Source organism: Cricetulus griseus, chromosome 2, assembly GCF_003668045.3.
Source record: "Cricetulus griseus strain 17A/GY chromosome 2, alternate assembly CriGri-PICRH-1.0, whole genome shotgun sequence".
Classification (NCBI taxonomy): Eukaryota; Metazoa; Chordata; class Mammalia; order Rodentia; family Cricetidae; genus Cricetulus; species Cricetulus griseus.
Genome location: NC_048595.1, coordinates 8,283,944 through 8,305,797, shown reverse-complemented (window position 1 = coordinate 8,305,797; position 21,854 = coordinate 8,283,944). Strand labels below are relative to the sequence as shown.

Below are 21,854 nucleotides of genomic sequence, written 5' to 3'. Positions count from 1 at the left end.
AAGTGCAGCAAAACTGCTCTGGGGAGGGGCTGTTTTTCCACCAAGAGCCCAGCAACCCCACCTGTAAACCCCAAACCAGGCTGGATTTACTGAAAACATTTATTACAACAAAATGTCAAAGCTGTGTGGCTGTAAAATCACCACTGAGTTGATGGGTTTGCTGGAGGCTGCAGGGCAGGTGCTCATGGGACTGGGGACCTGACTGCCCACTAAGCTCTTGCCAGGCTTTGATTTGCAAAGCGGACCCCCGCAAAGGAGGAGGCAGATGGCTGTCAGAAAAAGTCCAAGAGGCTTTCTGGATCCAAAGCTGGATGTTTTCCTTCTATTACTACAGTGTCTTCCGGCAGAGGTCTGGCAGGGGCGGGGTTCTTGGCTGGTCTGTGGCTGATAATGATGCTGCTGTTGGTGACACGGGGGCCATACCAGCCTTTCCAGAACTGGGTGTCCTGGCCCCCATGCTGGAAAAAGATATGGCGGACGCCTGGAGGGTAATCAGAGAAGGTGTGGGAGACCTGGGGAGGAGAGAGGGGGTAACCACTGAGAGACATGGGGAGGAGAGAGGGGGTAAACACAAGATTTGCCATGGCCAGGAGAAAAGGCCAATGCTGCAGAACAATTGTTCCTTAACAGCCAGGCCCTGGGAAAAGTGAGTGGCAGAGCAAGCAGGCAGGTTCTTACCTCCTTCCATGTGGCATCATTCCACTGTTCGATGGTCACAGGTGGAGGATCAAAGGAGGCCAAGACAATGTAGTTGGCTGAGGTCAGGTGTACCCGGAGGTGATAGGTGCAGCCACAGTCCGCTCTGGGGGCGAACCTAGGGAGGACAGAGGAGAGGCTGGGCACCCCTGCCTCTGAAGGCTGGCTCTGGGGACAGTTGCCATCTGGAAGCACCCCTCCATCCATGACTGCTAGCTGGCTCTATATTCCTTATGTCCCTGTGTTTGGAGAAGCATCTGTCTACATATTGCCTCAGTTTTCCATTCCAAGAAAAGGGTGTGAGCTTAAAACCAAAATGACTTTTTTCTATGAAGATGCTGTCTGTCACCATATGGTACAGTAGATGGGAACCTCTGCAATGCGCTGGCTTACAGCTTGCTCCACTATCCTCCAGGAATTGGCCCCCAGAGTCTTACACCAGCACTTGTAGGCACAGGGGGAACTTGTAAAAGGGCCATCCAGAGGGATTGAGTTGGTGCTTAGCAGTAGAGAGTAGTTAGACAGCTGCTCATCTGAGGCCCCACTGGCCACCTACAAACGGCTCAAGTTTTGTGTGACTGTCACAGTGGCTTGGCAGGAGGGAAGACATAGAGGGTGGGGACACAGGTCACTCACCAGTCCTTAACCACAATCTCAGGCCGGAAGGTGTCCATCAGCTCCTCCCAATAGCCCTCAGCTTTAAGGTCTATCATCTGGGACTTGAGGCACATGCTGGGGACAGAGGACAAGACTTGCATTTTCAGTGTGATAAACAGGGCCCCCTCCTTGCCAGGTAGATGGCTCAAGGGACCCAGGAGACCCTCCCCCTCCAGGATAGACCCTGGCTGGAGTCTGTCTGAGGGAAATGGCGTATTAGATCTGCTTTTCCCTGGGTAGTATTTGATCCCATGGGACACTGGAGTGTGTCTGACTTCTGCTCCTGACTTTACAGTTTATACACATGGCAAATTAAAGTTGTACAAGAGAGTTGTGGTCCCAGGTAAGGATTATGTTGTGGGTTGCTAAATAGGAATTTTCAGTTTTTTTTTTTTTTTTTTTTTTTTTTTTGGTTTTTCGAGACAGGGTTTCTCTGTGTAGCTTTGGAGCCTGTCCTGGCACTCGCTCTGGAGACCAGGCTGGCCTCGAACTCATAGAGATCCACCTGCCTCTGCCTCCCAAGTGCTGGGATTAAAGGCGTGGGACACCAACGCCTGGTGGGCCTCCTTCTTGAGCTTCTAGAGGCCCCCACCTACCCTGGCAGTCAGCCAAGTCCCTCTGAGTCTGCCCTCAGCATGACCTCCTCCAGGCTCTTCCACACCATTGCTTACCCGAAAGAGGTGACAAAATACTTCTTGACCCTGGAGTCAGGAAAGTTCTTGCCATGCTCCCCAGGGAGACTCTCCACCTTCCACTCATCCCCCTCGTTGGAGTCTATCTGCCATGAGTTCATGTCCTCTGGGAAAATGGAGCACAGGTGAGATCCCCATCAAACTCTGCCAGCAGCTGCAGCCCTGAGGTATACACTTGAAACTTTGAGGCCCTTTCCAGTCGTGGGAGACTTTAAGGGGTTATGGACACCAAAGGATTAATTAATTAGCTTGCTTCTCCTGGAGTGTACTTGGCAGCCAAGGTCAGCACGCCACTACCAGTCCAAGAGCAAGACTGGTGTCCCCCTTATCACCTCAGACTTCAGTCTCACTCCTTCCTATTCTGCCCCAAATAGGACCAAAAGTTCTGAACTAAATCTCATCTCTCATAATGCCACAGGGCCCCGACAACCACATTTCAATCCTGAGAGAAAGATCACCAAGGGCCTGTGATGGAGGGGATCTTAGGGCTGATGGGAGTTCCTCCCAATCTGGTTGCTCCCCTGGCCACTGGCTTTCCTAGGGTTAGGAGGAGGCGCCCTGGTTAACTATGACCCTGATCCTAGGGGCCAAAGGAACCCACTGTTCTGATACCATCAGATGCCCTTTTCCTGGCCAGTGCCAAGACGGCACATTGGTATCCCCTGGGCTGGGAGCTGCAGGAGTCCTGTGACAGTGAGGGGCCTCCGGGAATGGGGTCAGATCCAGGGATTTCCCCCCAAGTGTCACGTTATGAGCCCAGAACCTTCACGGGTGAGCTCTGACGTTCTACTCACCATGCCCCAGGAGCCCACGTCATTCCCAAGTCTTCTAGGGGGCTGCCCAATATAGAGCCAAAGGAGTAAGAGAATTTGGGGCTGGGCTGGCGTGAGCTAAAGCCATGGGAAATTTGAGCAAGGCTAGACAATGGGGGCGAGCTAAAAGACAAAGCTGCAAAATGGCTAGGGGAGGTGTCCTGGCAGCCTGGCCGGGCATCTTCTGAGTGGAATCTGGGGCAAGTAGGCAGATCGAGTGTCTGAGGCCTGTGTGTTCAGACTGGCCTGAGCCTTGGTCATCCTCAGAGGATGACCCTCCTGAATGCTAAGCCAACTGACACTTCAGCCAAAGCATTCTGCAATGTAGACAGCCACTCCCACTGTTTGTCTGACCTAGCCAGGACAGGGAAAAAATGTCAGACATTTGAAGTATACAAACAAGGCCTCTTTCTTTCCTTTTTTTTTTTTTTTTTTTTCTCTTTGAGATAGAGTCTCAATGTGTAGCCTTAGCTATCCTGGCACTTGCTCTGTAGACCAGGCTGGCCTTGAACTCACAGAGATCCGCCTGCCTCTGCCTCCTGAGTGCTGGGATTAAAGGCGTGGGCCACCACCACCCAGCTAATGTAAAGGACTTTTAATGATTACTTTTTTTTGTTTGTTTTTTTTGTTTTTTTGAGACAGGGTTTCTCTGTGGCTTTGGAGGCTGTCCTGAAACTCACTCTGGAGACTAGGCTGGCCTCGAACTCACAGAGATCCACCTGCCTCTGCCTCCTGAGTGCTGGGATTAAAGGCGTGCACCGCCACACTTGGCTTAGGCATCAACCTAAGTGAAGGTGGCTAAGCAGATAATGGTGCTTGCTGGCAACTCTGGCGACCTGAGTTTGATCCCAGGATCCACATGGTGGAAGGAGAGAACCAGCTTCCTCAGTCTGCTCTCTGACAGCCACACACCCACAGATGAATAGATGAAGGGTCTAGGCAGGTCTGAGACCCCAAAAAACAACAAGGAGCCAGAGTGTGGTAAGTAAGTGTTGGGGACATGGGAACATTGCCGGCAGTGTGGAAGAGGTTCAGGGAAGTAGAGAACAGCCCCCCCCCCAGGCAGCCCTACCTCCCACCCACCCCCCTCCCCCGCCCCAGCCCACCTTCGGCACACGGGTTCCTAAGGAGATTCCTCTGCAGGCTGCGCAGGAAGTAGAAGATCTTCCAGTCCTCCACGGGCTGGTCCCAGTCTTTGGTGATGAAGCCCTCTTGCAGGCTTTTGCGCTTCCACAGAGTCACCACATCAATGAGGTCTCGCCAGAGGCTGCAGACCAGCCGGCAGTTACGCAGTAGCTGGCGGGCGGGGACGTGGGTGAACAGCTCCAGCAGAATGTTCTCCGGGAGCTCGTTAATGTTGACCATAGTGGCAATGGTCAGGCCTGAGATGGGTAGGGGATTGACAGAGGCCGTGAGCCGTGAGCCCGGAGCAGAGGACTGACTCCTCCCCTCCCACCTGTTAGGCAGGTCTTCCCTGACCTGAATGAAACTGCGCAGAAGGAACACCTACAGGGTGGGGGTGGAGTGCGGTTCTTGCGATTAGCAGGGCCCTTGCTAGTGCATTTGCAAAAAGGAAATCCCAATAAATAATGTACTGGATTCAGCACCTTGTGCTCCAAGCGTCAAGGAGGCTAAGGCAGGAAGATTGCTTGGGCTACTCGGATTCTAGGTCAGGTCAGCCTGGGTTCCCAGGTTTTCAAAGACCACCACAGGAACAAAATTACGTTTTTTAGTTTTTCAAGACAGGGTTTCTCTGTGTAGCTTTGGAGCCTGTCCTGGAACTCTTCTGGAGACCAGGCTGGCCTCAAACTCACAGAGATCCACCTGCCTCTGCCTCCCGAGTGCTGGGACAAACTGCCTGCGCCACCACCACCTGGCTACAAAATTAAGCTTTAAAAAACCCTTTGCAAAGTGCTAGGGATGGAACCTAAGGCGTGGTGTATATGCTACACTACACTCTGCCACTGAACTGTATCCCCAGCCTTGAGCCTCGCAGTTCTAAGCCAGTTTGGGCAGCAACACAAGACTTCGTCTCAAAAAAGAACAAGAAATAAAACACAACAACCACAAACAGACAAGATTTTCAAAGGTGTCCCTGCTCCCACTTAAAAATAATTGTTTAGGAGCTGGGTTTGGCGGCGAATTTTTGAAATCCCAGCGCTTGGGAGTGGGGGATAGAGGATCAAGTTTTCTAAGTCAGCCTGGGTTACAGGAAACTCTGTAACCCTTCACCCCAAACTGCTTGGTTTTGGAGCCAGCTGGTCCCTTGATCTGGAAAGTCTTCCATGGCCACTCAGCTGTTTCTTAAATTCTCTGTGTCTAATCCTCTTGTGACATCACTGCAGGAGCATTTTAATGCCCAGGTGACAGATATGTTGCCTTGGGCATCAGGCGAGGCCAGAAAGGGAGTGTCTGACCGTCTGCAAGCTCTTGGTCACCCCAGGGACCTGCCCCAGGGGTGGGGGTGGGCTGAATAGGGCCCTGTGCTGTCAATCAAAGGAGCACACCTGCCTAAGCCCGAGGGAAACCTACTTTCAGGCTTCCGGGGAAGCTGTGATCTTGTTAGTGCTCCTGTCCCAGAACACAGGAGGGTGGGTGCACTCTGGCCCTTGCCCTCGAGGAGTTCTTGTGGGGGCCCGGATGGGTGTGGGGTGGGTTGGGGGACAAGGGACCACGACTAGGGATGATACACAGGACCACAAGGGATCTTGGCATTGTTTAAATCCTTAGCTAGGGAGGCAGTCCAGGGACTGGAGAGGTGGCTCAACTGTTAAGAACACTGGTTGCTCTTTCAGAGGACCAGGGTTCAATTCCCAGCACCCATAGGGCAGCTCACAGCTCTCCAGTTCCAGGAGATCTGACACTAATGCATCTAAAATAAAATTAAAGAAAAAAAAAGTGACTGCAGTTACAGTATTGTTAAAAAAAAAAATTTCAAGATACAAATAAAGACCAGGGTGGCACTCCTTCATAGTCCCAGATAACTCAGGGGATTTTGAAAAATTCGGCTCAGCCTGATCAATTTATAAAAAAGTAAAAGTAGGCCGGGCGTTGGTGGCTCACGCCTTTAATCCCAGTACTGGGGAGGCAGAGGCAGGCGGATCTCTGTGAGTTCGAGGTCAGCCTGGTCTCCAGAGCGAGTGCCAGGACAGGCTCCAGAGCTACACAGAGAAACTCTGCCTCGAAAAACAAAAAACCAAATAAATAAAAAATAAATAAATTAAAAAAAAAGTAAAACCGGCTCTTGGCAGACCAGAGCGAGAGGTAGAAAGGTCAGAAATGTCTCCCCCTCAAAGAGGGAGGCGCGGGAGCTTATCTGGCGCTTGAGAGGCCCCAGGGTTCCATCCCCAGAAACAATCCACAGAAATCCAGGTGAACTAAGTGGGTCAAAAGCCCTCGGCAGGCAACTCGCAATTTTTGCTGCGTAGTCACCGGGCGCCGCCGGGTGCCGGGTGGGGACCTCCTGCGGCCGCGGCCCTGGTGGCATCCCGCCGCGAAGACTTTCACCCACAGCAAGCCACGGCTCGCGCAAAGGAACGGCCGGGCCCGGAGGGAAAAATCCACGCCGGGCTCTGGCGGGTCACGCGCCGACGTCCGTCCGTGCTTAGCCCTCGGCACCAAGGAGGAGCCGGGGTCGCCGCCGTTCCGGACACTCGCGTGGTGCGTGCAGCAGGCCGGAGCCTCCCCACGAGCGCGTGACCGCCACCCACTCCCAGCCCGCCCCCGCCGCCGTCCCCCGCCCGCCCGCCGGCTCGCCCGCCGGCCGCCCGCCCAACCCGGCCGCGACCTGGGCACCCGGCGGCCGCAGCTCCGCTGGGCCTTGGGCCTGGACCTGGGCGACGCGATCCTCTGTCGCCCCGCCCCGCCCCGGCCTCCCACTGGCGTCACGCACCGCGTCCGTCCGTCCGTGCTTGCGAGGATGAGCTCGGGGTCCTGGGGCCCCCCCGGCACGCCACGCCGCGCCGCTGCTTCCAGGGCTCTGCAGGGGCGTTTCCTGGGCTTCGGTCTCCCCCTCCAGGCGACAGGCGACTCTACAGCCTGCTCCGCTAGGGCCTGCTTCCTCCTCCTGAGAAGGAAGCGCTACCTAGAATCCAGTCCCTACCGCACGCACGCACGCTTGTCCCAGCCTCGACCTAACCTGGCCCAGCCCTCCCCACCCGGGGGGACCGCTGTTCTACTTTCCGGGTTTTTTGCTTGTTTGTTTCGTTTGTTTGTGTTTTGAGACAAGGCCTTTCCACTTGGCCCTGGCTGTCCAGGAAGTCACTCTGTAGATCAGGCTGGCCTTGGAGTCTCAGCCTCTTCCTCCTGGAGTGCTGGGATTAAAGGCCTGCGCCACCACCTGGTGTCCAGTTTCTTTCTGGGTTTTGAGTGATCCTGAGGAGAGAAACCTTGTCTGGTCCTAGTCAAAATAATTAACTCAAACATCTACCAAGTGCCTATTTGAGACAATCATCATAGGCACAGCTCAAGGGGAGTTCTCTAACTCTGGTCAAGGCAGGTGGCTGGTGAACTCTGGCCCGTTCCTGCTCACCCCATCTAGTTGATTGTGGAGTGAAATAACTTTGGCAAGTACTGAACACCTACTGTGTGCTGGGCTCAATCTAGATCAGTAAGGCTCTGGGCAGGGGGATAACAGTAAGTGAAGCCTGGCACAGCCTGCGTGGGCTGCACAGAGAAATCCAGTATGATTGCCTGGAGGGCAAGAGGCCTGTAGCACTAAGGACTCTGCCCCTGGCGCTAAGGGCTGCCATGGCCACACTTGTGTAATGGTCAGCCCCTCTCTTAGGCACAGGCAGGACTGTCCATGAACCCACCCCTCCATCCAAAGCCACAGGGCACAAGGAGGCTGGGGAATGCTTTATTTGGCTATGCAACAGGAGGGATGGAGTGGAGCTGGGGTCAGGGTACAGTGTGGGAACGGATGCTCCAACAGTTGGGTCTCAGACATCTCCAAGCCATAGAGAACTTGGCCAGGTCCTTCTATTCTGTTTCCCCTTTCTAGCTCTCAGAATCCAGGTCCATCCTGCCCCCCCCCCATCCTGACTGGGCTTCTATAGGTCTTCTTTGGACCCTTGTGCTCATTGGTACCCTCTGGCTTTCTGGGCTTTGCTAATGACAAGGACAGTCTGACCCCACCCTCCTATCTGGTACCAGGCTTGACTTTCAAGCCAAAGCAAGGAAGACAACCAAGACAAAAGCCACAGCTGACAACCAGGCTAAGGTCTGGTCAGAAGAGCCACCTTTTGTCCCAGATCTGCCCTCAAGGTCTACACCATCAAAAGCAGTCCCCAAACCTGCCAGATATCTTGCTTGTCCCTGCTCTAAGGGCACTCAAGGAGAACAAAGGTTGGGGGAAAAGACAGGTCTGGGCAAACATCTGAGCTTGGGGATCTCTCTCTGATAACCATGGAAACCTCTTGTATCCACCTAACCCACATTCCTTAGAGGAGTGACCTTGCTGTAGGGCCAGCCTCTGCAGAGAGGAGTGTGGCCCAGACACTGGAAGTTCTACACAGAGGAGGCATCTGGGGGGTAAAGACAAACAGATCTGGGAATGCCTGACTTCCACCTCCTCCTTCCCAAACCTGGCCCTTTCTGACAGCTGTTTACCAATTAGGGCTCCGAGGATAGGGGCTCAGGGGGCATCAGGGCAGCGGAGGCCCGATGACGATGCTGCTGTTGGTGACTCTCGGGCCGTACCAGCCGGCCCAGTAGTGAGTGTCCACGCCTCCGTGCTGAAACCAGATGTAGCGGACGCCGGGAGGATAGTTGGAGAACGTGTGCGAAACCTGGGGGTCAGACAGAAGAAGGGAGCAGTCAGGGAGTGCTATGTAAAACCTGTCTCAAAAACCAAAGCAGGGGACCACAGAGAGGTTTTTAAGAGCTCTGGATGCTCTTGCGGAGGACCAGGATATGGCTCTCAGCATCTACACTGCAGCTCACAACCATCTATACCTTCAGTTCCAAGAGATCTGTCGCCCTCTTCTGGCTTCCTAGGCACATAGGCAGAATACATATCCACATAGTACAAAGATAAATCTTGGAGAAAGAACAAGAACAAAACCCAAGCTGGGGGTGTAGATTCATTGACAGTGCTTATGCAGCATGCTCCGAGTCCGAGGTCCCATTCCCAGCACCACGACAGCACATGCCTCTGATTCCAGCACTGATCCCAGCACTCAGGAAGTGAAGGCTATGCATCGCCTTAGCGGCCCTCCTGGGATATTTGGAACCCAGTCAGAAAATGACAGAAGAGCTGAAGCTGTAGCTCAGTAAAGGTCTCACTCTGTAGAGTAAAACCCACAAAGACCTGTGTTCAGTCCTCAGCGCATCATAAGCCAGGTGGGGGCAAACTCCCGTAATCTTAGCACTTGGAGGTTAGAGGCAGGAGGAGCCCGAGCTCAAGGCCATCCTTTGCTGTGTAGCAAGGTGGAGACCAGCTTGGGCTACATGAGACCCTGTATCAGAGAAATCAAAACACAAATAAAAATGAAATTAGATAAAATAAAGAACCACTGGCTGGGCATTGGTGGCACACGCCTTTAATCCCAGCACTCAGGAGGCAGAGGCAGGCAGATCTCTGTGATTTGGAGACCAGCCTGGTCTACAGAGAGTGAGTTCCAGGACAGCCTCCAAAGCCACAGAGAAACCCTGTCTCAAAAAGCCAAAAAAAAAAAAATTACTGAGCCCCAAAAGGGCTGGATTTTACTCAAGGCTCAACTGGCTGAGGACTTGTGTATATAAGGGCTTGGTTCACTGGTGGTGTTTTTGTTAATAAAATTTTACTTGTTGTCTAAAGCTGCCTTCCCACAGTGGCAGCAGGGCTGAGATACCGGTCCTTGTAACAGAATGTTTTGGTTATGTGTGTATGTGTATTTGGGCACGTGAGTGTAGTGCCCACAGAGGCCAGAAGGCACTCATTTCTATTTATTTATTTATTTATTTATTTATTTATAGATAGGATTTCTCTGTAGCCACCCTAGCTGTCCTGGAACTCGCTCTGTAGACCAGGCTGCCCTTGAACTCACAGGGATCCACCTGCCCCTGCCTCCCGAGTGCTGGGATTAAAGGCGTGTGCCACCACTGCCAGAGATGCAAGCTCTCTTAACCTCTGAGCCATTTCTCCAGCCCTCCTGTCTGGTTTAAGTAACTTTCAAGATGATATTTACTTACTATGAATGTGTGTGTGTGTGTGTGTGTGTGTGTGTGTGTGTGTGTGTGTGTGCACATGTATGCTACAGTGCGTGTGTGGCCGTCTGAAGATACCTTGTTGGAGTTGGCTCTCTCGACTACCTGGATCCCAGGGACTGAACTGAAGTCTTGCGGCTTGATAAGTCTTGAAGGTCTCCTCCTGGCTTGTTCTTGCTGGTGTATTTCTTTGTTTATTTAATATGTATCCCTGGTTGGCTTAGAACTTGCTATGTAGAACTCACAGAGATCGCCTGCTTCTGCCTTGCCACACCCCACCTTGCCCAGATGTTTTACTTTTGCTTCTTGTGTATGTATGTATGTATGTATGTATGTATGTATGTATGTTTGTATTTATGCATTTTTAACACCAGGTCTCTATGGCCTAGGCAGACCTGGGATGCACTACAAAACTCAAGCTCGAGTTTTCTTACAAAACTCAAGCTCGACTGTTCTTCCAGAGGTTCTGAATTCAATTCACGGCAACCACATGGTGGCTCACAACCACCTAGATTGAGATCAGGTGCCGTTTGCTGGCATGCAGAATATAATAAATAAATAAATAAATAAATAAATAAATAAATAAATAAATATTAAAAAAAAACCTCAAGCTGGCCAGGAATGATAGTGCACATCTTTAATCTCAGCCCTCGGGAGGCAGAGGCAGGTGGATCTCTGTGAGTTCAAGGCCAGCCTGGTCTACAGAGCGGGTTCCACAACAGCCAGGACTACACAGAGAAATGCTGTCTGAAAACAACAACACAAATCTCAAGACTGGCTTGGAATGGTACAGTGATGCCCCTGCCTCAGACTCCTAAGTTCTAGTATTACAGGCTTGAGTCACCACACCAGGATTTGTATCTAGCCTCAGTGGTAGAGCGCTTGCTTGCCTAGTGTGTATGAGGTCATAGGTTCTGTATCTAATCCCACCAAAAGAAAAGAAAGACAGCATTTGTGACCATGGCACAGATAACAGCCGCTTCTCAAATGATGGTGGGCAGGTGCAGGCTGACCCACCATAAGCTAAAATCCAGCTATATTTGACAAACTCATCGCCCATTAGAAAAAATATTCTAAGTAGAACACTGGTGAGTCCAGATGCTCCTAGATTTACTGTGGGGTCACAGTCCCATTGTAAAGTAAAATTTAAGTTGAGAGGGGAGGCTCTGGAGAGATGGCTCAGTGGTTAAGAGCACTGGCTACTCTGGCAGAGGATTGGGGTTCAATTCCCAGCAGCACCCACAACATGTGGACTCCCAAACTTCTGTAACTCTAGTTCCACGGGATCTGACACCCTTGTCTGGCCTCCTTGGGTGCCCCATGCATGGGGTCCACATACACACAGGCAAACCACCCATATACATAAAATACAAATAAATAAATAATAAAAATGCCTGGCGGTGGTGGCCCATGCCTCTAATCTTAGCACTCGGGAGGCAGAAGCAGGTGGATCTCTGTGGGTTTGAGGCCAGCCTGATCCACAAGAGGTAGTTCCAGGACAGCCTCCAAAGTCTACAGAGAAGCCCTGACTCAAAACACCCCCCCCCAAAATCATAAAAATAAGTTGGGAACTCTTGTAGTGATGCTAGTTATTAATCTAGCAGTCACACCTTCTGGATATTTTCTTTCTTTTAGGCAGCACATGTTGTTCTAGACATTGTTATATATGGCCTCCTGACCCTCCTGTATCCACTTCTCAAGTGTTAGGATTCCAAGCATGAGCCACCATACTTGGCTCTGAACGTTTTTATTTTTCTGTGATACTTGGGTCGAGCCAACACATGCTAGGCAGGCACTCCTCTGCTGTGTGTTATCCCTGACTCTCTTTTTTCACTGTTTCTAATTTTAAGGTAAGATATTCCTGAGTTGCCAGGCTAGTCTTGACCCACTGCTGCCTCAGTTTCTCAACCCTGAGCATTTCTGGTGGCACAGCCTTTATTTATTTTTTATTAGATATGATTTTACTTTATGTGTATGAATGTTTGCCAGTAAGTATGTATATGAACTATTTATGTCCCTGGTACTTGCAGAGAACTGAAGAGGGGATTGAATCCCTGGAACTGGAGTTATAGGTGGTTGTGAGCCACCATGTGGGTGCTGGGATTTGAACCCCGGTCCTCTGCAAGAGCAAACGTGATGGGAACTGCTGAGGGCGTGTCTTCAGGCCCAGTTATTTATTTAGTACTGAGGATGGGACACAGGGCCTCATGCATGTTAGGCAATCAGCCTACCACTGAGACATACTTCCTGGAAATTTTTTTGAGTTGGGGGTCTCCTAGTCTGCCATCCCTGATATCTAAGATAGAGACTTACTCTTATTTTTCTACTGAAGCAAGCGAAGCCGAGGCTTACAGCAGCAGAAACCCAGGTGAGAGGCTGCAGAATTTGGGTCTGAGTCCAGGTCCCTGCAGGGTCCCTGTCCACATACCTCCCTCCACTTGGCATCGCTCTTCTGCTGGATCGTCATGGGGTCTGGCTGGAAGGTTCCCAGCGGTGCGTGTGCCGATGACAGGAGCTGAACGCATAGCTGGTACTTGGACCCGCAGTCTGGTCTGGCTGCGAACCTGTGGGTAAGAAGGAAGGGTCCATGAGGACCTGGGAGATGGGGGGCAGGGCAGGGGTGGGGCGCCTGGGCGGCAGGCCCCCCCCAGACCCTCGCCCCATCACTCACCAGTCTTTGACCTCGATGTCCGGTCGGGTGGCGTCCATCAGCTCCTCCCAATACCCTTCAGCCTTGAGGTCCACCACCTGGGACTTGAGGCAGGTGCTGGGTGGGGGGGGGCTGGAGTTCAGCACTGTACCCTGATGTTAGGACTTGGGCTCCCCCCACCCTAAGGCCCTAGATCTTACTAATAGGAAGTCACGAAGTATTTCTTGACCTGGTCATTGGGGAATTCCTTCCGCTGGTCTTTGGAGAGGTCTTCCACCTTCCATTCATCACCTCCGTTCACATCCAGGCTCCAGAACTCAAATCCCTCTGTGGGGAGAGCAGAGTGTACCATGCAGGAGGCCCTCAGGGCACTTTCTCCATGTACCCCTCCCTCTCAGTGATGGGATGTCCCAGCTGCCCTCCAACTCTGTGTTTTCTCATTGTAGGTAGCACCCTAGGTGCGTCCTGTGTGCCCTGGGTGTGGGTAAGGGACTTCCGCTGAGAATCCTGGATGACAGACCCCAGCTGTGATGGACAGTGCTCTGGCACACACACTTGAATCTTACTCAGCTCTAGTAGTAATGGGCTATGTGGCCAGAGACACATTACCTTCCTTCTCTGAGTCTTGGTCCTCTCGTTAGCTAGAAACAAGCATAGAAGCTAACCTGTGGTGGCACATACCTGCCATCCTGGCAGGCCGAGGCAGGAGGATTGCTGTGAGTTCAAGGCCAGTCTAAGCCACATACTGAATACCAAGCCAGACAGGGCTACATGGCAAGACAGCAGGACCCTGTCTCAAAGAAGCAAGAACAAGGCCAGCAAATGCCTCGTCAGGTAAAGGCCCTTGCCACCAAGCTGGATGACTTCAAATGGCCATCCCAGGAGCCCACATGATGGAAGACCAAAACTGACTCTCACAAGCTGTCTTCTGACTTTCACATGTGCAGTAGCACGCACAGCTCTCTCACCCCACGTACCTAATACGTAGGTAAAAAAAAATGTCTAAAGGAAAAGTGTTGGAGTGCCATGATATCTTAGGTCTGGGGCCACATAGTTTTTTTTTTTATTTCTATTTTTATAATCCTTTAAAAACATAAAACCCAGCTGGGTGTGGTGGCTCATGCCTTTAATCCCAGCACTTGGCAGGCAGAGACAGGTGGATCTCTGTGAGTTCCAGGTCAGCTTGGTCTGCACAGGGAGTTCCAGGAGAGCCAGAGTTACCTGTGTTATAGTAAGAGAGAGAGAAAGAGAGAGAGAGAGAGAGAGAGAGAGAGAGAGAGAGAGAGACCCTGTGATGACCACCTCCCCAAACAAAACAAAACAAACCATAAAATTCGAATCAATAGATTAGCTAGGTTTGGGCTGTAGTCTGCCTAGCATTGGTTAAGAGGATGGCTATGGGAAGTCATGGGACACAGACAGGCAACTGGAGGGGCAGGGTAGCCTGGACTTACTCTTTTCTGTGTGTTTCCTGATGTTTGACCATGCAACAGAAAACAAGTTCCTTCCGTTGTAACTCATCCTGGGCCTGAGGGGTCCAGATGACTAGAAGCCTTGTGTCTGACCTGTTCTTAAACCACAGTGCAAAAGAGACTTCATCCCCTTTTCTCCCATAGGTAAGACTCCTTCTGGGACAGTCCCTGTAGGCCTAACCAGGGGTCTGTGAGGACAGAAGACTGTGGCTTCAACTAGTGTCTGGCACAATCTGTTCCAATTGGCCACCATTTCTTTTCCTAGGAAAGGTTTTAGGAGAGGCTACCCTCAAACTCATGATGCTTCTGTTTGCCTTGCCTGTGCTGGGATTACAGTGTTGACACTGTTACCAACTGAGAAATAATCCGTTTGTTTTGAGACAGCTCTGTAGCCCAGACTGGTTTCCAACGGATGACCCTGAACTCCATATCTTCCTGTGTCTACTTCCCAAACGCTGGGATTACCGGTGAGTGCCATCCTACCCAGCTGAGAAATAATCTATAATAAACAGCACCCTTGGCTACAGTCTACCCATTTGAAAAAGGGTACATCAATAGTACCTATTTCTAGCTAGGTGGTGGTGGTGCACGCCTTTAATCCCAGCACTCAGGAGGCAGAGGCAGGTGGATCTCTTGGGAGTTCGAGGCCAGCCTGGTCTAGGACAGGCTCCAAAGCTATAGAGAAACCCTATCTTAAAAAGCCAAAAAAAAAAAAAATAGTACCTACTTCTAGGAATTATTGTGAGAGGAATAAAGGCCATAATGTAGCCAAAGGGCTCACAACCAGTGTTGAAGACATGTGTACTGGTCACCTTACAGAGCATGTCTCCTGGCAGATACTCTCCCGTACCCACCTTCCGCACATGGGTTGTGAAGGAGGTTCCTTCGGAGGCTTCGCAGGAAGTAGAAGATCTTCCAGTCAGCCACAGGCTGGTCCCAGTCCTCGGTGATGAAGCCTTCCCGAAGACACTTGCGCTTCCACAGAGTCACCAGGTCAATGAGGTCTCGCCAGAGACTGCAGACAGGTCTGCAGCGCAGCAGCAGCTGGCGGGCGGGGACGTGGGTGAACAGCTCCAGCAGAATGTTCTCGGGCAGCTCGTTGATATTGCCCACAGCCATGGCAGTGTGGTTCCTGGCCTGCTCCTGTGGGTATTGGAGAGCCGCGCTATACACCCAGCCTTCTCCCTGGCACCCAGGGATAGAGAGACTGCTAACTCAGCTGCCACCGACTGTCTCCAGAGTCACTGTCTGCGCTGACCTTCAGTTTTCTCTTCAGCAAGCAAACAGGGTACAAATGGTACTTCCCTCCAGGGTCACAGGCAGCGCAAGGTGTATGGGCTGGGGAATTTCTTAGTAAATGGTGAGCTCTGATTTCCTCCAAACCCGGCCCTTCAGACAGCCTCTAAGGCTGCCCAAGGACCTGCCCAAGGTCACACAAGCAGGAGAGGACGGGGAAGCAGCCCTGGCTCTTACAGAAGGTAGAGCCAGCCATTTTCAATAGGCCAGCAGCAGTCTTTTAGGAGGAAGGCAACAATGGAAGGCCTTGTGAGCTCTCTATTCTGCCCCTCTTCACCCTCTCCCATCCCCCAACGAGAAAAGGAGCAGAGACGATAAGCGGGGGTTATCACAGTCTCAGGACCGGTCACGGAGTACAAAAGGCTCAGTGACGTTCTCAAGATCTCAGAGAATATGACCCGCTTACCTGAGACTGGGAAAGGTGTGCGGGTGGACAGCAGCCTTCCCATCTCCCTCCCGCACCCCTGCGATTGGGCTCCAGCCAGAGGCTGCCCGCACCCGCCCAGGGCCCCTGCAGTCCCGCGTTTCCCATGAATGGCCCTAAAACGCGCTACCTGCTCAAGACGAGATTCAGACCTCTGAACACCGATGGCGTCCCCAGCCCAGGTCCTTGAGGCCTCACAGTGCAGTGGGGCAAGCCCCGAAGCACCCCAGGATCGCAGAGCGACCCTCAGCCCCGCCCCCGCTAGGTCCCTGCCCACTGCGTCTCCGTCCCCGCGCTGCGTGCTCCCCCTCCCGCGGTCACCCGCGATCCCGAGAGCTGTGCGATCCCTCCAGGCCGTGAGGCTGTACGGCCTGGGCCTGCGCGGCCGGGGATACAGACCTGCCCACTACTCGCCAATCCTCTCCCTGCAGGGGCGCTCAGTGCGTCCCTCCGGTCACCTGCGCTTGGTTGCGTTGCGTGATGATGGATCCTGGCCATAGAGCAGCATCCAGAACACGGCCCCGCCCACTACCCACCAGACCCCGCCCCCGCCCCGCCCCACACCATTGGTCCCTCCTCCTCCCCATTCTCCTTGTCACCCGCGTTTGGCAGCGCCGCGCCATACCCATCCGTACCAGCTTGGCAAAACACGCCCCACCCCACCCCATTTTTCCTGTCACCCGCCTTTGGTCCAGCTGCCCTACAATGCTGGGTGTTGGAACTGCGTCTTTCTGCCTGTGTTGGCCCGGGATGCGGTCCCGCCCACTGCCCTCCAGGCCCCGCCCACCACCTCTCCAGGCCCCGCCTCACCCGCGCTCTCCGGGAACGCGCCCCACCGCAGCGTAGGAAAATTACCTGGGGGGCGGGAAGCCGCTGACACCCCCAGCTCCACTTGGTCTGGCGCCTGCACCCTCTGCTCCCCATCTGCCCGACCCCAGGTGTCCTCGCGCAGTCACCCTCCAGGCGCACCGGGAGCCCACCCATCCCGTGGCTGCATCTGCCCCTCCCCAGTACCCGGCTCCTCCCAGAAGCCTCACCTTGGGCTCTGGGGGCGCGGGGCTCCCGGCCCCCAACGTGGGGCCAGAGGCGGGGCGGGGCGCGCGGGGCCTTTAAGAGGCGCCGCGACACGGACTGGACTGACGCGGGCAGCTCCAGGACTCGCCACCCGCAGCGCTCCGGCTCCTCTCGGTCGACCGCGCCGCAGCGATGGATGGAGATGGTGATCCAGGTAGCCGTAGCCGGCCCTGCTCGCGCCAGACCGGGGAGACAGGGAGGACGAGCGCCCCGGATGGCGCTCAAACTTTCGGCACAGCAAAACCCTGGAGACAGTCTAGGGAGCAGTTTTTTTGCCCGGTGTCTTGGTGTGGAGGGAGGGGGACGCCTGGGTCTCCAAAATGGCATCGGGAGACTCTGGCATCCCAGGCTCCAGACTTCCTGGGGTCTGAGAGTCGGATTCTTGCAAGCTTTTGCTTCCATCAACTTCTTTCATTTGCTAGCTCGGCCCTCCCTTCCTCTTGAGCCTCCGGAGTCCCCACCGGGTCCCGGGGCTTACCAGCCTCACCTTGCATCCATCCCAGATTCCTGAGGGACTCCCTCCTTTGAGGGACCGCCTAGTATCCGGGTAGTGGGCTGCTCCATGGGGATCAGGCTAGTGGTGCGGAAGAGTTGCGGCTGCTTTTGGCGGATGCTCTGGGTCCTCAAGGATTGTCCAGTCATCTTTTCTGGCACCAAAGACCCCAACCCTCCCCGCTCCAGCTCCCTGCCGGGCCTGTAGGGGGTTGTTTGCTGAGTCAGGCTGGGGAGCAAACCTGCCTGAATGACCTCCACCCCTTCCTCACAAACCACCTTTGGAGTGGCCACTCTTTAGGGGAGACAAGGGAACAGATGCCCTCTAAGGTGGGTAGGCTTCTTTCCATCCTTGAAGCCCCTTCCAACTCCCAATTCCCCATCAACATTGTATACAGGGTCCCAGAATAGGCACCCGTTCCCGTATCCCGTCTCCCCCGCCCCCTACCCAGGAAGTCCCTGGACTCAGGGGCCCAACCCAGGGGAGTGAGTCAATGTGGGGTCAGCGTGAAGGGCTAGATAACTTTCCTACAGCAACAATGTTGCTGTGCGAGGGAGCAGGGGCGGGGGCTGTAATCGGATCTTGGGCCTCAATGCCAGGCCTAGGGGCCAGGAGAGAGGGCTGGGTGAGGTGCATCTTTCCGGGGAGCATCAGGTATCCGCTGGGGCCAGGGCAGGGCTAGGGTGGCGGTGGAGAGGTGAGGACATTGGGCCCAGTGCTCCAGAGAGCTGTGGGAAGCAGGGTGGACAGGCCTTTTCCTCTCTGTTTGATAATGTCCTGTGGTGGGACCTGGGAGAATTGCTAGGACGCTCTGAGCCCCAGTTCCTCGTTACCAATGGAGGAGTTAACCCCTACATTTGAAAATGTGACCAAAACGTGCTAGAAATGCAGCAAAGTGGTGTGTGTGTGTGTGTGTGTGTGTGTGTGTGTGTGTGTAAGATCCACCATGGATGATGAACTCTGTGCACCCTAAACAAAGAAGGGAATCCTGATTCAGCTTTCCAATGCTGACAGTGTGGGGACTGCTGGCTGCATCACCAGAGGAGGTCTGGGGAACAGGCCACCTGTCCCCTCCTGTGGCACGGGCCTGCCCCCTGACTGCCTTGGATTTCCAGGCAGTCCAGTCTTCAGAAACTCTTGAGAGAAGTGACCTCCATTGCCCGGGGTGGCTGGGTCCCCTCCCCACCGGCCCTCTCTCCTTTAGAGATATCTGGCACTCAGTGTCTGCTTACTGGAGGCTCCCGTGGCCCAGATGAGGCGGGCTGAGATCCAAGTGATACCCAGCTGCCCACACCGTCCCGGGTGTGCAATGAACTGACCTCAAGAACTCAGCCTGAGAGACACTGCTTCCTTCCTGGGGCTTAGCACCCACCGTGGGGGTCAGGAGTTCCCAGTGACTTAGCAAGAGTGGCTGTCCCCATGTTGTTGCTCCTCTGTAGAGAGGGGATAAATATCAATATAAGTCTATTGTCTGGCACAATGATGACTCCATTTCACAGATGGGGAAGCTAGGGGTGAGGGATGGGAAGGGGAGGGCACTTTTCCCCAAACACCCAGTATTTCTCTCCCTGCTGTTTCCCCACCCCTACTTTAGACAACATGGGCTGGCTGGGGACAGCCAGATCTCTAGCCTGTTCTCCCCACTCCGAGTCCTTGGGTCCCCTACCCTAATACTGCCAGTGGGACCTATACCTCGCTACTTCATATTATCATCCACAGTATCAAAACCGAGCCCAGAGTGCTAATTCGACAACAACAACAATTTTTTTTTTTTTTCCCAGACAGGGTTTCTCTGAGTTTTTCTGGCTGTCCTGGAACTCTCTCTGTAGACCAGGCTGGCCTTGAACTCACAGAGATCCACTTGTCTCTGCTTCAAGTGTGCTGGGATTCAAGAGTGCTGGGATCAGAGTGTGCACCACCACCCGCTGGCTCAACACATTCTTTTGGTAACACTGGCTGTTAAAAGCTGGCTCCTGTGTTGAACTGAATGGGTTCAAACACAGACTCCAAGTACTTATAAGTTGTGTGATCCCAGGCCTTGTCACCTCTCTGTCCCTCCATAAAATCGATGTAGGCCCAACCTGGAAGAGATGGTTTGAGGATTTAGGAAGTAATTCAAAAGCTCCGAGCAGTACCTCATTCTTCTAAGTGCTGGTAAAATGCAGTAGCTCCTGATTCCGCACTGGTGGCTAGGCACTAGGAAGAAAGTGGTGTCTTCCAGGCCAAGTTCCTGTGGTCAGTTCATTGTACACAAAGGCATTATTAAACAACCAGACCAAGAACAGAAGCCAGGAAGCCCTTGAATGCCTTTGAGCTTGGGCTGTGAGAGGGTGTGCTAAAGGTATGTTCAGGAAGGCTCCCCGGAGGAGGCAAAGGACCCAGAAGTCTGGGAGGTGCTTAGGAGAACTGACCCTGTAAGTACAATTCCATCGGCAACCCCAGATCCTCGTGGGTGTCTACTAGCCCTGTTGGGAGAAGCGGTAGCTGAAGCAGTTCTGGTTTGGGGGGAGTATCTGTGGCTCAACCTCCATGGGCTTCCTCCCTGGCACAGTTTAGAACCGCAGAGCGCTCTCTCTCTCTCTCTCTCTCTCTCTCTCTCTCTCTCTCTCTCTCTCTCTCTCTCTCTCTCTCTGTGTGTGTGTGTGTGTGGCGTTCACTATGTAGTCTACCTGTAACTCTAGTAGGGCAGGCTGGCCTCACACAGAGACTCTTGTCTCTGCCTCCCGAGTTCTGGGATTATAGGCGAATGCCCACAAGTCGTGGCTGAGAACTTCTGCCCCCCCCCCCCCGCTGTGGTTGCCTCAGAATGTGAAGGGGAGCAGTTTGGGAGTCTCTCAGCGTTCCCTTACCCCACCCCTGCCCCTCCCGCCCTCAGAGAGTGTGAGCCACCCTGAAGAGGTGAGCCCAGAGGAGCAGCCAGAGGAGGCAGGTGCCGAGGCGAGTGCAGAGGAGGAGCAGCCCCGGGAGGAGGAGGAGGAGGAGGGGGAAGAGGCGGAGGCGACCGAGTACCTGGCCCAGTTGCCGGAGCCGCTGCTGCTGCGAGTGCTGGCGGAGCTGCCAGCCTGGGAGCTGGTGCAGGCCTGCCGCCTGGTGTGCCTGCGCTGGAAGGAGCTGGTGGACGGCGCCCCACTGTGGCTGCTCAAGTGCCAGCAGGAGGGGCTGGTGCCCGAGGGCTGCAACGATGACGAGCGGGACCACTGGCAACAGTTCTACTTCCTGAGCAAGAGGAGGCGCAACCTGCTGCGTAACCCGTGCGGGGAAGGTGAGGGCCACGTATTGGAGTGTCCATTGTCTCGTCTAGAAAACGGCCCTTGGTGCGCGCCCGCTTCAAGGCTAACGCCTGGTGTAATGTGCAGCCCAGAATTGCCAAGATGAAACGCCTGGTGTAATGTGCAGCCCAGAATTGCCCTCTACTCCTTGGGGAGTCTCTTCCCAGGGTGCCCGCTTCCCTGCACTGGGGCAGGCGGGACAGGCCCAGGGCACGCTGGCTCCGGGGGTAGAGTGAGGAAGTGCCTACGGCCCCGTCCTTTATCCTTTGCCCACCACGTCCCTTTTGCCCCCTGCTGCCAAGGCGAAGCAGGGGCTGTGTGACCAGGGTGGGACTGTCGTGTCCCTACAGAGGACTTGGAGGGCTGGTGCGACGTGGAGCACGGCGGGGACGGCTGGAGGGTGGAGGAGCTGCCCGGAGACAGTGGGGTGGAATTTACCCAAGACGACAGCGTTAAGAAGTACTTCGCCTCCTCCTTCGAGTAAGGAGAAGGGACAGGCGGGGGGGGGGGCGGGGGCCTGCGGGATGCTGACGCCTGTTCCCCCAGGTGGTGTCGCAAAGCGCAGGTCGTTGATCTGCAGGCCGAGGGCTATTGGGAGGAGCTGCTGGACACCACCCAACCCGCCATCGTGGTGAAGGACTGGTGAGGAGCGGTGAAGCAGGGGTCTGCACTGGAGGGGACGGGGGAATGGTGGTGGTGGGACTAGCGGTGTGCCACACTTTCCGTGTTGTGGCCATGTGGGCCACGGGCCTGCAACGGCTGGCAACGGATAGAAGTCCATTTCCTGCCTTGAGTTTAAAATGGTTTTTTTGTTGTTGTTTTGTTTTGTTTTTGTTTTTGTTTTTGTTTTTGTTTTTTTTTTTTTTTGGTTTTTAGAGACAGGGTTTCTCTATGTAGCTTTGGAGCCTATCCTGGCACTCGCTCTGGAGACCAAGCTGGCCTCGAACTCACAGAGATCCGCCTGCCTCTGCCTCTGCCTCTGCCTCTGCTGGGATTAAAGGCGTGCGCCACCAACGCCCGGCTGAGTTTAAACTGTTAGAGAATGTGTGTGCGCTTGCCCTCGCTTAAGGCAAGGCAAGAATGCGCCCAATAAGTTAAGGCCTGCTTACTCCCTACGTGTATACACGTATC

The 21,854-nt window shown here is 53.9% G+C and overlaps 3 protein-coding genes across 4 annotated transcripts in view; 1 reads left to right on the top strand and 2 right to left on the bottom strand.

The window, feature by feature from the left end:
- Positions 1-81: 81 nt before the first annotated feature.
- On the bottom strand, positions 82-6,777 carry LOC100762938 (F-box only protein 6). The gene is given in 7 exon segments (XM_027398196.2): positions 82-335; positions 338-512; positions 679-814; positions 1,333-1,428; positions 2,025-2,151; positions 3,964-4,239; positions 6,645-6,777. Coding segments are annotated over 6 exon segments (1,026 nt in total). The 5' UTR covers positions 4,223-4,239; positions 6,645-6,777; the 3' UTR covers positions 82-102.
- Positions 6,778-8,470: 1,693 nt separating this feature from the next.
- Positions 8,471-15,286, bottom strand: LOC100761288 (F-box only protein 44). Of its 2 annotated transcripts, XM_035438873.1 has the most exons (5): positions 15,022-15,286; positions 12,896-13,022; positions 12,717-12,812; positions 12,474-12,609; positions 8,503-8,646 (listed from the first exon to the last, which is right to left on the bottom strand). In XM_035438873.1, exons 1-5 carry the CDS (start codon positions 15,284-15,286, stop codon positions 8,503-8,505), a joined length of 768 nt encoding a protein of 255 aa, XP_035294764.1. The 2 variants fall into 2 exon arrangements, with proteins under 2 accessions (XP_035294765.1, XP_035294764.1); XM_035438874.1 differs by lacking the exon at positions 12,717-12,812 and having other exon boundaries at positions 8,471-8,646; positions 12,925-13,022.
- Positions 15,287-17,093: 1,807 nt separating this feature from the next.
- The window catches only part of Fbxo2 (F-box protein 2), a 5,457-nt gene continuing 696 nt past the window's right edge, over positions 17,094-21,854 (top strand). The window contains exons 1-4 of the mRNA XM_027398203.2: positions 17,094-17,115; positions 20,330-20,716; positions 21,074-21,203; positions 21,270-21,365. Of these exons, the coding sequence (XP_027254004.1) occupies positions 17,094-17,115; positions 20,330-20,716; positions 21,074-21,203; positions 21,270-21,365 (635 nt within the window). The remainder of the gene's footprint in view (positions 17,116-20,329; positions 20,717-21,073; positions 21,204-21,269; positions 21,366-21,854) is intronic.

Excerpts from the sequence above, each read along its gene's own strand:
- LOC100761288 (XM_035438873.1), bottom strand. The coding sequence starts at position 15,286 with ATGGCTGTGGGCAATATCAACGAGCTGCCCGAGAACATTCTGCTGGAG. Across the intron at positions 13,023-15,021 it reads TCACAACCCATGTGCGGAAG|AGGGATTTGAGTTCTGGAGC; the intron begins GTGGGTACGGGA and ends CTCTCCCCACAG. Across the intron at positions 12,610-12,716 it reads GACATCGAGGTCAAAGACTG|GTTCGCAGCCAGACCAGACT; the intron begins GTGAGTGATGGG and ends TCTTACCCACAG.